The 13,253-nt window shown below is 37.9% G+C and overlaps 1 protein-coding gene across 1 annotated transcript in view; it reads left to right on the top strand.

Moving 5' to 3' along the window:
• Positions 1-13,253, top strand: part of DCHS2 (dachsous cadherin-related 2) — a 107,022-nt gene that overhangs the window by 36,341 nt on the left and 57,428 nt on the right. The window contains exon 2 of the mRNA XM_058838843.1: positions 9,521-9,712. Within this exon, the coding sequence (XP_058694826.1) occupies positions 9,521-9,712 (192 nt within the window). The remainder of the gene's footprint in view (positions 1-9,520; positions 9,713-13,253) is intronic.

The following is a 13,253-nucleotide window of genomic DNA, read 5'->3' as shown; positions in this document are numbered from 1 at the left end:
GCTCTACCTGGACTGAATTTTTCCTGCCACCTTCTTACCATTTGCCTTAGGTCAGCTGCATCAGGAGCTGAGTTGGCTAAAATACAATGTTGCACCAATAACAAAGTTTTTATGATGAGCTTTTATTGGATCCTATTCTTGATCTGACTCAAAAATCCATTTGCCCAAAACAACGTCAAAAGGAAGGCAGCTGGGTGCAAGGTTGCTTTTCTACTTAGAGTTCTTCTTTCTCTCCTTTGTAGCATCCTCCTGCAATTTGTCTATCAGATGAATATAATTAAAAGATTTTCATTTTCATTAGTATTCTGTTTAAAGAACCCATACATACTTTGAATTCAGGATACATACTTCCATCATTTAGGCTCAGTTAAATAACATATCCCATTACAGCTGTATAAGTATAGTAATAATATTAATTGACCTAAGCAAAAAAGTTGAATTATTCTAACATTTTTTTTTAACTATAATACATGCTACTAATAAAAGTTACATTATTGATTTGTTTTTCATAGTAAGTTGCCCTAAACAAGATAGCTAGTACCTTGAGTTGGTGCTTTTTAAAACAACTTGTTAAATATAATTCTAAAATAATCCTGCCACTAAAAGTTAAAATGTGCCCCAGTATTAAGATCATTGAAATAACATTTTCAGTACAAATATTTATTTGTGAGATAGATATTCTCTATTAATAAACACATCACTCCTTGCTTTATGCAATTAGCACAGAATAGGGAAATTTTTGTTCTCTTCTATTGCTTGGCAGAGGTATTCAGTCTTGGGGCTCTGTAGCTTACTAATGAATAAAAATGGATTTGTACTTAAATCCTTAACTGTGCATAGCAAGGTTTTAGCATGTTATAAAATCTAAAATTATATCAGAATACATGAGCAGTGTTAACAAATGGATGGAGCTGCTTCCAATGAGAAGTAGGTGAGTTGACTTTAAATAAGGCTTTAGTCATGCAAATGTTTTCTGGTTGCTGTTAATTCCTTTTTCTTTCCTCAGAAATACATTCTCTTTTAATTTCTGTTCTTTCAGGTTACATAGATTATTAAATTATTTTCTATTTGATTATATTTAAACAATATGAAGGAAGGCAATGTAGACCAAACAGACTGACAGAGTAGGTGGTCCTTTTAGCAGACATTTTTGGTGCTGGAACTTAAGGTTTGTACTCTGAAAAAGACGTTTTTTAACCCCTACTCTATCATGTGATAAGTAGGCATTTAGCAGTACAGCTTCTTGCTATGCATTCAGACATTGACAATTGTATTCTCTGGTGGTCCAGTGTAATAAGAGTGATTAAGGTTAGGCATTCCAAGTTGGACCTGCCTCCCACACCTCTGGATCCTGGCTCACCTCAATGGAATCTAGCTGCTTGTGCTGTTTTGCAGGAGGCATGGTAGCAAAACTTAAGGTATGTCAGGAATAGCTGCGTAAAACTGGAATGAATTCAGGCTCTAGCTAGCATTAGAGCAGGAATTGCAGGTTAAAATATAGAATGAAATGCCTAGTTCTTCCTAGATCTGTATTTGGCTTGCTGAATAGCGTCTGGTGTTCAGAATTGCAAGTGTGATGCTGTAATTGCAAGTGTGATGCTTAGGCTGTTTTCTCCTCCAGTGATTTTAATTTTTCTTGCTTTCTGTAGACTAACTGAAAGCGGTAAATCCAAGATCTATCAATATTTCTTATTGGCAGGTTTGTTCACAGTCACCAGTTAGATACACAGAAGAGCAGAGAAGGCAAAAACCCAAGATCTCATAATCATTCATCATGTAAATTGCTTCTTTTTATTTGTTTGTTGTGGGGAAGATAGTGTGTTGTAAACACCAGTGTATTTTAAAGAAGATAAAAATCAGTGTGATCTTTTGTGAGATATTCATATGGGATTCATATGGGGTTAGTTTTACCTTATTTTAAAACCATGTAGTTCATTGGAATTTCTGTACAACTCATGGGGGTGCACGCCAAAAAAAACCCCAAACCAAACAGATGTAGGTGTTTGAAAAGGCAAAAACAAAAGCCTTTATAATTATAGAATCTAATGTTTAGCTGAGATCACGTTTCACATGCTGTCCTTGAGCAGAGAGGATGTCTGGCCTCTGTCTCTGCTTGCATTTAAGCTTTTCCCTTTTCATGTGAAAGGCTGTTGAGAATTAATTATTGAATGTTGAATGACTTTTTTGTTATTACCACCTTCATAAAACTGATGGCAATTTCTCGAGTGAATCAAGAATCAGCTGGGGCAATCAGCATCAGCTTCAGTACAGGTTAGCAAGGTTGTGTCTGTGTAGTGCTTATTGTCAGTTGTTCAGCTGTGGTAGTCTCTATCCTATAGGTATTCATTCTGCATTCAAAAAAATGCAGAAAAATTGACATTAGTCAAGTCCATTGACTTGACCGTCACAGAGGAGATACTTTGCATCAGAGCAAGGATGAGGACTAAGGATTTTTTTATTCTTTGGGGACTTTTTGAGTATCTGGTACTTGTGGTGGTTGACAAAGTAAGCATCAAAGCCAGTTAAAAGATCAGCTTACATTCCAGTTGTTATTTTGATTTGTGGCTTTCCAGATGCAGCCCAGTTTGAGAATGAAGGGGTTTTTCTGCTGTCACTGCACTGCACTTGTTAGGGACCAGCTATAAAGTCCTCACGCAAATAGCTCCTGAACAGGAACTGTTGAAGTCAAGGCTTGACATTTGAAGTCAAGGCTCATGCTTTTAAGACTTCAAGTGGGTCTGCAACTTTATTCCCATTTTCATGTGTTAAACCTGCTGCACTAGGGACATGAGGGTTAATTGTGGGTGCTGAGGCAGATAAATAAAATTCCAAAGTAATGTATTTATTACACTCTTTAGGCTTGCTGTCAGCATTATTGTCTGCACCGCCTCAGGCAGCTGTGAGTAGAGATCATTGGTTTGTATTCAATATGCTATTTTCTCACTAACCAGGGTTGTAAGTCAGAGCACTGACTTGAAGACATTTGATTTGTGATTGTGGCAGTTCACATGCTGATCTATTATACAGATACACCCAACTGACTTGAAAAATGTCTTCTACGAGTTACTTCACTGCCAATATTTCTACAGTCACATTTTGCTGACAGCATGCCACCAGCTCAGACTGCTCCTTTCCTTCCCTATGGTTGTGGACCTGGCATGAAGGTCTGGCAGAGCAGATGCTTCCACAGTAGTTAACTATTCTGATGGTGCTTGGGTTGCCTACATGAGGAATTAAAACACTTATCTGGTGAGGATATGCTGTCAGGTATTGCTGTGCCTGTTCCAGGCCTGCTGTCCTTTATTATGTCAAATGTAACGATGCTGGATTTTGTGCTGTTGATGGCTGCATGACAGAAGCATGCTTACACCATTGATCAGAAACCTGTCACTGAACTTTTGCTTTTTAGGTCCCTGGTAGTTTTTTTTGTTGGTTTTTTTTTTTTTTTTCCACCATTTTGTCTATTTTTGTCTTGTCTTTTGAGTTCATCTCAATTCAACTTCAGTTTGATGATGAATATTGCGGAGTATACAGTCATAGAATCGCTAAGGGTAGAAAAGGCCTCCAAAATTATGAAGTTCAACTTTTGATCAAATACTACCATATCAACTAAACAATACCTCTAAGTCCTCCAGTCATTTCTCAAAGTCACTTCCTGGGATGGTGACTCCCCCATTTCTCTAGGCTGCCTGTTTCATTGCTTTACCACCCCTTCAGTGAAGAAATTCTTCCTGATTTCTAACCTGAACCTCTACTGGTGCAGCGTGAGGCTATGTCCTCTTGTTCTGTCACTTCTAACCTGGGAGAAGAGGCCAACCCCACCTGGATACAGCCTCCTTTCAGGTAGTTGTAGAGAGTGATAAGGTCACCCCGGAGCCTCCTTTTCTCCAGGCTAAACAGCCCTAGATCCCTCAGTTGCTCCTTGTATAATTTACTCTCCAGACCCTTCACCAGCTCTCTTGCCCTTCTCTGGACATGCTCCAGCACCTCAATGTCCTTCCTGTAGTGAGGGCCCAGAACTGGACAGAGGACTCAAGATGCCAAGGAGGCAGCCTTGGTGAGGACTCAAGGTGGCCTCACCAGTGCCAAGTACAGGGGGCAGTCACTGCCCTGGTCCTGCTGGCCATGCTCTTCCTGATGCCAGGATGCCATTGGCTGCTTTGGCCACCTGAGCACAGCTGGCTCATGTTTGGCTGCTGTTGACCAGAACCCCCCAGGTCCTTTTCCACTGGGCAGCTTTCCAGACTTTAACTCTGCACAGGGTTGTTGTGACCTAAGTGCAGAACCCACCACTTTCCCTTATTGAGCCTCATACAATTGGCCTTGGCCCATCAGTCCAGCCTTCCATCAGATCCACCTGTATCCTTCAGATCTGTCTGTATCCTTCCAGCCCTCCATCAGATCCACCTTCCCGCCCAACTTGATGTTGTCTGCAAACTGACTGAAGATGCACTCAGTCTGTTTGACCAAATTATTGGAAAAGACATGGAACAGGAATGGCCACATCCAACTGGTGCACATTTCTCACCACTCTGTGGGCCTGGCCATCCAGCAGATTTTTTAACCCAGTGAAGAGTGCACCTATCCAAGCCATGGGCTGCCATCTTGTCCAGGAGAATGCTGTGGGAGGCAGTATCAAAGGCTTGAATGAACTTGAGGTAGACACATCCACAGCTTTTTCCCTCATTCACTTGGCGGGTTACCTGCCATAAAAAGAGATCAGGTTAGTCAAGCAGGACCTGTCTTTCCTAAACCTATGCTGGCTGGGCCTGATCCCTTGGTTGTCCTCAGTAGTGTAGTATGCTTTTATTTACCCTATATTCTGATATTCTTTAAAATTGGCTGCTGGCAATTAACTTGCTTTTCATGATATCAGTAGAACTAAAACAATCAAACAGGCTTTTTGTGCACAAAATAAATGCACAAAATCTGTCTTATGCTCTGACATTGAGTCCACCAAACAGATTTTAACAGCTATGAAATCTGTATCTTGGTTAGCTGAAATCAAGTGAAGTAAACTTAACAGAATGTATGGTATGGGAAAAATTCCTATGCTGTGGAGAACTGATATTTCTTAGTCTCATTTAACTGCTATCACAGATGACTGTGGTCATGACTTATTTGGCTGGATGGCCTGGTGTTTCCAGTGGTCGGGTCTACTTTAGACTATCTGAAAGATGTAAATTAATCCTGGTCACTCACATGTGAAATTCAGCATTGCCAATCAGTTATCTTTAAGGCTGCATTCTCTAAATCCTAAAAATTTTTATATAGGCTCTGAATTCTTAATCTGCAAGTAATAGGGCTGTCTTTTCTCTTGTGGTTTTTGGGGAACAAGACATTTTCCCCCATTTTTGCATTTAACATATTTGCTCTGCTTTTCAAAATATTTTTAGTTGTTAGGAAATAATATCTAGGAAGCAAAAGAAAGAAAGCTAAATATAACCAAGGGGACTTTAATTTGTTGAGGATAAAAAGGAGTAGAAATTTTAAAAAAACAAACAAAAAAAACAGGGGGCTTTTTATCTTAAAATGACTTTGTGTTTAAAGCAATGTAGAGTTTAGTAGCAGATCTATTTCTCTATAATCTTGTTTACTATTAGTTTATTGGTTACAAGATTCAATACCTGTAAAATATGGAGACATATTGCCCACTTCTGTGAGTTATCATCATTCCACTGAAGTGAATGGAAGCAGATGAAGATCTGCTGAATGTTTGCTTTCTGTAAGCTCTGAAGTCTTTCCTTTCTCAGCACAGTGCTAAAAAATGTTTCTGTTCCCTCTTACTTAAGTGTATTGCCAGCAATTTTTTTTTCCATTTAAACCTGGACATGTGTTACCAGGTTGAAGTGGGCGAGGAAATTAGTGTAATTACCCCTAAAATCACAGATTCTTTGAGATCATCCCCTCTTTTCCATATGCAAATAGAAGAATATTTCTGCACTTCCAGCACTGTTGAATTTTATTTATCTTCTTACACCCTTTAGTGTCTACCGCTTCACACCATTTATTATTCTCTTGCACTAGTCTGTCTGAACATCACACAGATGGGTCAGATTTTTTACTTGTTCTACACAGCATTTCTCTAGGTCCCCCTGTTTTCTCCTCTTGAGAGGATATCTGAAGTCAGACCACTTTATTGGTAGTGTCAACAGGACAGAAGAAACTCTTTTTTTCTCTGACAGATTTTTAGTGTAGACATTGCACAAGCTGACCAAAGGATGTAGGCTACAGGAAGCATGACTGACGGGAGAGATCCAGCCAGGAGCTATCCATACACTGACTCTTGCTGGCGTTAAAAAGTGTTTCTTGGGAAAATACTTTGTCCTGAACTTAATCCCAAGTTTACACTTCTTAAAAACTTGAATGTTCAACTTACTGTATTGAAAACATACTTAGTAAAACAAGAAAGACCTTGGGGGAATAAGCCTTCCTTTTCTTCCTGTTTCTTTTTCTCCAAGATTCCAATCTTGTATTAGGCTTGTCAGAGATGTTACTTGGTTGTTATTTGGTACTCTCCTGCCTCCCACTCCTTTAAGGCACATAAATCTGTTCAACTCTATCACCTTTGTGATATTGCCAACATACAACACTCTTGGTCAGTCCACTGTGAAGATTCCTGCTGCTGCCTTCATTTCCTCCTGTTTTGGCTGCTGTAACTCACAGCTCTTGGGCAATTAACTGCTGCAATACTCTGTAGGATTGGTATTCACAGTATGCTAGCACAACCCAATGTGTTTTGGACAGTGACTACTGTGTGTTTTAATTCCTAAAATCTTCAACAACTTGGTCTCTTAATTGTGTCAAAAACCTTGAATTTGTTAGCGTGTTTTTCACTGAATTCCTCCTTCTAAATCAACTTGCATTGAAGTTTGTAATCTTAAGGGTCTTTTTTCAGCCTAAATGATTCTATGATCACGGTTAATAGCTTCCCTGACCTCAAGTATAGTGCCATTCAATGTCAGATCTGTTTGCTAGAGGAAATTTTTCATTCACTTTTAATTCCAGATTTTCCTTCTTTGGATCAAAGGTTCCATGGTGAGTGATTAAAAAAAGGACTATTAAGTGGATAGAAATTGAATGTATGTGAGGTACTTGAATGGGGAGAAAGATTATATTTTTCTGCAAAAATTGCTGCCACTTAGATCTGCTGCCTGAGAGATGATTATAGTAATTGAAGTTGATCACAATTAGACCTTTAAATTTGCATTGCCTTGAACTGAAGTATTTTTATTTAAATGCATTCCTCATTATGCCTTTACATGTACTGTTCAAAGTCTGAGGACTGCATAATTTACAACAAAGAAAACAAGTCACTGAACGTAATGAGCTAAACTTCTAGCAATACCCTCAAATTTCACCTGTAATTAATCATTCATGCTCAGTTACAGACAAAAATGTTTGCATTTATACATGTAACTGCATGTAGGCACAGTCAGACAGAACCTTTCAGTACTGTCACTCCTGTTGGATTTCAGGCAAAGAAATAAACTGAAATACTTTTCTTATAAGGGCCAAGTGAATTATTGTTCCATAACATTAGGGTGGTAGATTACTGAGCACACTAGATATATGTTCTGTTCTTGTTTTTATGACAGAAATAACAAAATATAGGCTGGAGAAATATGCATGTTGTAGACTTGATTTACATACAGCTGTAAAGCATTTTTAGGATTGAATCTTTGTTTAGCTGTGCATGATTGTGAATTCTGCCTTTAAATTACCCAGAATGAGTGGTGGGACTGAGGTCAGGAGGGGCCACACGTTGCACACTGTGCTGTAGCTGTGGGATGCAAATTGCAAGGGTGTAAAAAGGGTATGAAGGGCTCTGTGAGCACAGGGCACTTCCTAAAGGAGCTTTTTTCTGTTTTTGCAGAAACTCTGGTATAATGGCCTTTGGTGTTGTGAAAGCCTTCTTATGGGAGGAAAAATATTATGGAGTATGTTGTGCAGTCACAGTGATACTTCTGCAATACAAAAAATCTTGAGTTTCCATGAAGTGGAAAAGTCTGAAAAACAAGCAAAAACCAAGTCACAAGCAAAAAATAATAATTGAAATAACACATGTGTCGTTTGGGTTGTCATTTTAAAATTCTGATTGATGTAACTTGTCTAGAGTAAGTTTTAGCTTTATAATTTAAATTGGAACTTTTTATGTGGTTTCCCTTTCCCCACTTCCATGCTTTTCAGCCTTCCCACGGCATGTTTTGTTCATTTGGTTTTAATTCAGTCTCAGTTAAGTATCTTAGTGCCAAAACAATTCCTGTGTGGGCAAAGAAGGGAGCTTGTGATGCAGGCACCAACTGGTCATTATGGCCACATTTGTTCCGGTAGGAGCAGCAGCCAAAGGCTATTCTGGGTCCCAAGGCCAAATGACCTGGCACAGTTTGTGTCCATGCAACTAAATTAATTTATATCACCCCAAAAGGATGACCTAATCCAAATGTACTTCTAGGAATACTCCCTGTCCTGGACTGTTTCTTTTGCAACTCTACCTAAAACTGTGCCAGGTGGTTTTCTGTGCAGGCAGGCACATGGGCATACCTCCACCTTTGTCCTGTCTGTGATTGATGGCTGTGGGTCTCATCTTATTCAGCCTGTGTCAGGTGCAGACAGTGACTGGCACAGGTCTTCTCTGTGAGCTCCCACCAATTCTAGCTCTTGGGCTTTGTGATACTGAAGTTTCCAAAGCTCTGTTAAGGTCTTCAGGCATTGTGCTTGTACAGACAGGCTGATGGAAAACCCACAGAATTTATAATTTTCAAAGAAAAAGTAGAAAAGGAAACCAATTGTAAAGGAGAAATTCTGTATATATATCTAATAATGATAAATTAGGGAACTGAAAATACTGGCTTTCTTAATGCATACGTATTTTTATAAATTATTTTCTACCAAAATGTTTCTAAATTTAAGTGAAAACTATCACAATGGAATGTGCCAGAGAGGAGCCAAACTCAACACAAAACACTTGTTATCAAAGATCTTGGGGGCATAAAATTGAAGGAGCAATGTATAAATCTTCTGTGTTTGTCAAATACATTTTAAATCAACCAACCTGTGGATCAAAAAGCATGAGTACCACCAAGCCCTCTTTCAAGTGAAAACTAAATTAAGATCTGTGGAGTCTTTTATAGAATACATTAGGTAAGGATGTCCTGCAGCACTTTTCTGATCTACATGTGACATAAGAGATTTCTAATTCTTCACAAGAGCTACCTCCACTGGTAAAAATAAAAAAAAAAAAGGAGAAATAGTTTAAGGTGTTGCCTATTGACATGGCTTAATGAGTGTGGCTTTTACAGTCATGGGAAAGGAAGAAGATCGATAATTACACTGTCAGTAGCTGAGATATTTTATGAACTGCAGGCAGCCAGCTTTGGTAGCAGAACATGTTTGTATTTATTCTGTGTATACTCATTTGCTTTTACAATACATAACGGGTTCAAAAATCACAGATACTTTTGTTTTAATGAATAACGGTATCACCAGCTTAATTTTTATCTCTGTTGTCTCTCTGCAGGTCAAAGCAACAGATGCAGATGCTGACCAGTTTGGAGAAATTGAGTATTCTCTTTATGATGGATTTAATTTTTATGAAAAATCCAAAGCTTTCCAGATTGACCCACACACTGGGCAGATCTTTGTGTCTCAAGACATTGACAGAGAAGGAGATCCAACCACTTATGATCTCTTAGTAAAAGCTACAGATGGGGTAAGTTTCACCTTTCTACACTGCCAGATTTGTGAATGTATTTGCAAATTTGGATGTCTGGTATACTTTTAAATGAGAATGTAGCGACTATGTAAAAACTGCATGAATTTGAATAATATATTTTATCCTTAAAGAGAGCCAAAAATTATATTCATGAACTGTGAATTTTTACCCAAATTAATAAAATTTGCTGTGAAATACCCAATCACTCCTAAATAAGGTTTGGAAAAATGTTTCTAGGATGTGTTAATCCTTGCTAATTTTCCTCCTCCTATTGGTAACAATGGACTTCAAGTTACTTCTACTCCCTGCTTTCAAGATCACTGCAGCTATAGTAAGACAGTACCATGGGCTAGAACTGCATGGCTACTGTGGGTGACAGTGACTTTCCTGGCTAAATTCCTTGTCCTTTCTAGCTGGCTGATGCCATTGCTGCTGCTGTAGCTGGGTGCAACCTCCCTTCAGCTGCATGTCTGAGTGTTTTCCCACTTTACAAGATCTGGTGCTTGGAAGTAGGTATTCATGGTACAGCAAGGACAGGGTAGTTGCATGTGCCTGAAATAGTTTGTTGCAGATCCTGGCAAGGAGGGTGTGGTAGGGAACATATTAGGATGTCTAGGAATGGACACCTTGCCTACCTGATACCACGCAACAAAAAAATTTTGCTAGTAAGCTCCAGAAAAATAATGGAAGAAAATGATTCGTTATATTATTTTCATTACAAAATTTTCATTTTGTGTGATTTGCATGGTAATTTTCAGAGGTGGTTTGCATTTGGAGGCCCAGTCTGTACTTGTCTTCACCTTCTTCAGCTTAATAGTGAATTGTGAAGAAGCTGAAGAAAAGGTTATTGGTTGCCTTCAAATGTTGAAGTTAACATAAGGACACTTTTGAAACTGTAATTCAGGTCACATTTTGCAGTACAATTTGTCCTGAAAAACATAGAAATTCAGTTATTTCAGGCTATGCAGTTTTTATTTCTTACTTTGAATTAAACTTGCGTTTAAGATAATGTCCTAAGTGTACGTAATACAATGTTTTTAAAATGCAGTTGTGCTTGAAATGCTATATTTTTCATTAAAATGCCTGTAGTTTTTGTTATTGTACACTGAAGAAACTTAGTGAAGTATGATTTCCATACTCATGAGTAGATGGACTTAAATAGCTGCAGTTGATGGTTGTATTAATTATTTCATTTTGAGAATGTATCTGTTGAGGGTATATTTCTGTTTTGTTGAATTCTGATATTTCTGTAATAGTTACACAATCTTTTTTTTTGTTTAGCTGTCACAATTCAGTGTTCATTTCTGGGGCTACAGAAATACTCTTTTAGTAATATTGCCTTTAGCAGTGTGCTTTTTCTGCCCCATAGATTTTTAAAGAAAAAAATTACATAAATATATTTGTATGTTTGTTGCCATACTCATCTGATTTGAATGTCTAATAACTTGACCTTGCTCATTGCTCATTGTAGGGGGCTTGGAGTGGACTACCTTTGCAAGGTCTCTTCCTACTCAAGCCATTCTATGATGATAACATAAGAATATAAGAGTGGGTTTTTCCCACTGCTATAGACATTGCCTGTAATGTCTATAGCAGAGGTGGTTCTATTTGACCGTTTTGGAATTCCACTTGTATCTGATTTCTGTCTTCAGAATTTTTACTTGAGTACAGACACCCAAACTTTGAAGAGTAAAGCAATCTGTATTGAAATGTATAACAACAGAAAATTATGCATTCTCTTATTTGTTTAGTTTTTCCTCTCATTCACATCTTTTGTAGCTGTAAAAATATAAAGGACACATACACGTGTCTGGAATATCAAGATTAGTCATTAATAAAATGTATGTGAGAACTTGAGAATAGCAGTGAAATTCTGAAAATTTCTATTCATGCTGGTACAGAAATTTATTTTGAAAATCCAAAAGAAAATATGTTTGCATGAAAAATGCTAGATGCCTTAATTTAAGTTAAATTACTGCTCTATTGATAAATCTTACCTCAAGTTAAAGGAAAATAGCCAATGCACTGAAACTATAGGGTATTTAATTTTTAAATTGCTCTGTCATTTATCTTCATTTAGGGAACTTGTATTTTCAGAAGTTCAATAATGGGGAAAAAGGCTCAGCTTTTTATTGCCTTGTTTGTGACAGACAAAGCTTGATCTTTTTACTGGAACTCTGTAGAAGTTTTCCCAACTGACACCTAAATACTAAAGCACCTAAATTCGATATCAACTTTTCAAAATTTTCAGTGCATCTGAACTTGTGTTGACCAACTCTCAACCTTTAGAGCAGAATTGTAGTAGAATAGTTATTTTATTTCCTGACATTCTGCTGCTGATTTTGAGGGATTAAAGATGATAGGTATGAGTCTCAGAGGCTGTGATCAGGGGAGAAATGTGAACAGAAAAGAGAGAGGAAGAATGAAGGGTCACTTGTGACAAAGGAGGGTAGGGAGATGAAAAGGAAAGAAAATAACACAGTTAATTAGAAATGAGGAGGAAAATAAAGTATTTTCCAGGTGGTGTGCAGTTTATCTTACAGCAAAAGTATCAGTTTTCCCCACCTGTTTCTGGCTACTCCATTACGTGGCTTTAGAGCTTGTCAGTCATGCCTTTCATGCATTGTGTAGAAAATGTAAGGAGTGAACTTAAATTGCACACAAGAGCCCATGGACAGGCAGGTGGAAAACAGTTTCTGTTAAACTGGTTTTAAATAAACATCCTATGAGATCTTGTGGGAGCATTCTCACTGATTAAGCAAAGATGAAAAGAAGTATCCTTGTCTCTTGTGGAGAAAGGAGAAATGGTAGGTCTTCAATTTTTCAGCTGCTTCATCATCAATGCACTACATCAGAACACTATCAGCAGGTGTGTTAGTGACTTTCTTACTGCCTTTCTGCATAGAGAGACACTTTCTCTTACTTTTTGGTAATCCACTCTATCCAATTTTCTTTGTCTTTTACACTGGAGCAGTTGAAACCTAGATATAAACACTTGAAACTCACAGGCAAAGCTTCTGAAGAACTTCAGGCTATTGAAATAATTTGAGACATCTCTCCACTTTGACAGTGTTAAACTTCAAGATGACCTATCCTTTAGGTTTACCAAAAAAAAGCCTTTATGTCAGAGATTCTGTATCTAATAGTTGAGTTTGGAACAAAAACTTGACAGCATGGTTCACTGACAAAAACTTTGGAGTCTGTGATGAAAATCTTGATGATGTTTTAAGCATTTTACAGCACCAAAATGAAGAGATACAGCTGCTCAAAATGGCATAATTTCTACTTAAGACAAAGAGTTTCTCCTGCCAAAGACAGGGTAATTTTTTTTTTTTGTTAAGACTTGACAAAGGTCTACTTGATAAGAGGTCTACTAATAGCTTTAGCTATTCATACAAATTTGATCCTTCTGAAGTAATGAAAACATTAATTGTTATTTTGGCTTGATGGTAGTTTATGTCCCCTTTTTCTTTCACAAGGGACACAACCCTCAGGACTCTGGCAGAGAAGGCACTGTAATTGTGACTTTTTGTTTGTG

The sequence above is a fragment of the Poecile atricapillus genome, chromosome 4 (genome assembly GCF_030490865.1).
Source record: "Poecile atricapillus isolate bPoeAtr1 chromosome 4, bPoeAtr1.hap1, whole genome shotgun sequence".
NCBI lineage: Eukaryota > Metazoa > Chordata > Aves > Passeriformes > Paridae > Poecile > Poecile atricapillus.
The sequence above is the reverse complement of the archived record's forward strand: the minus strand, read 5'-3'. Positions and strand labels throughout refer to the sequence as shown.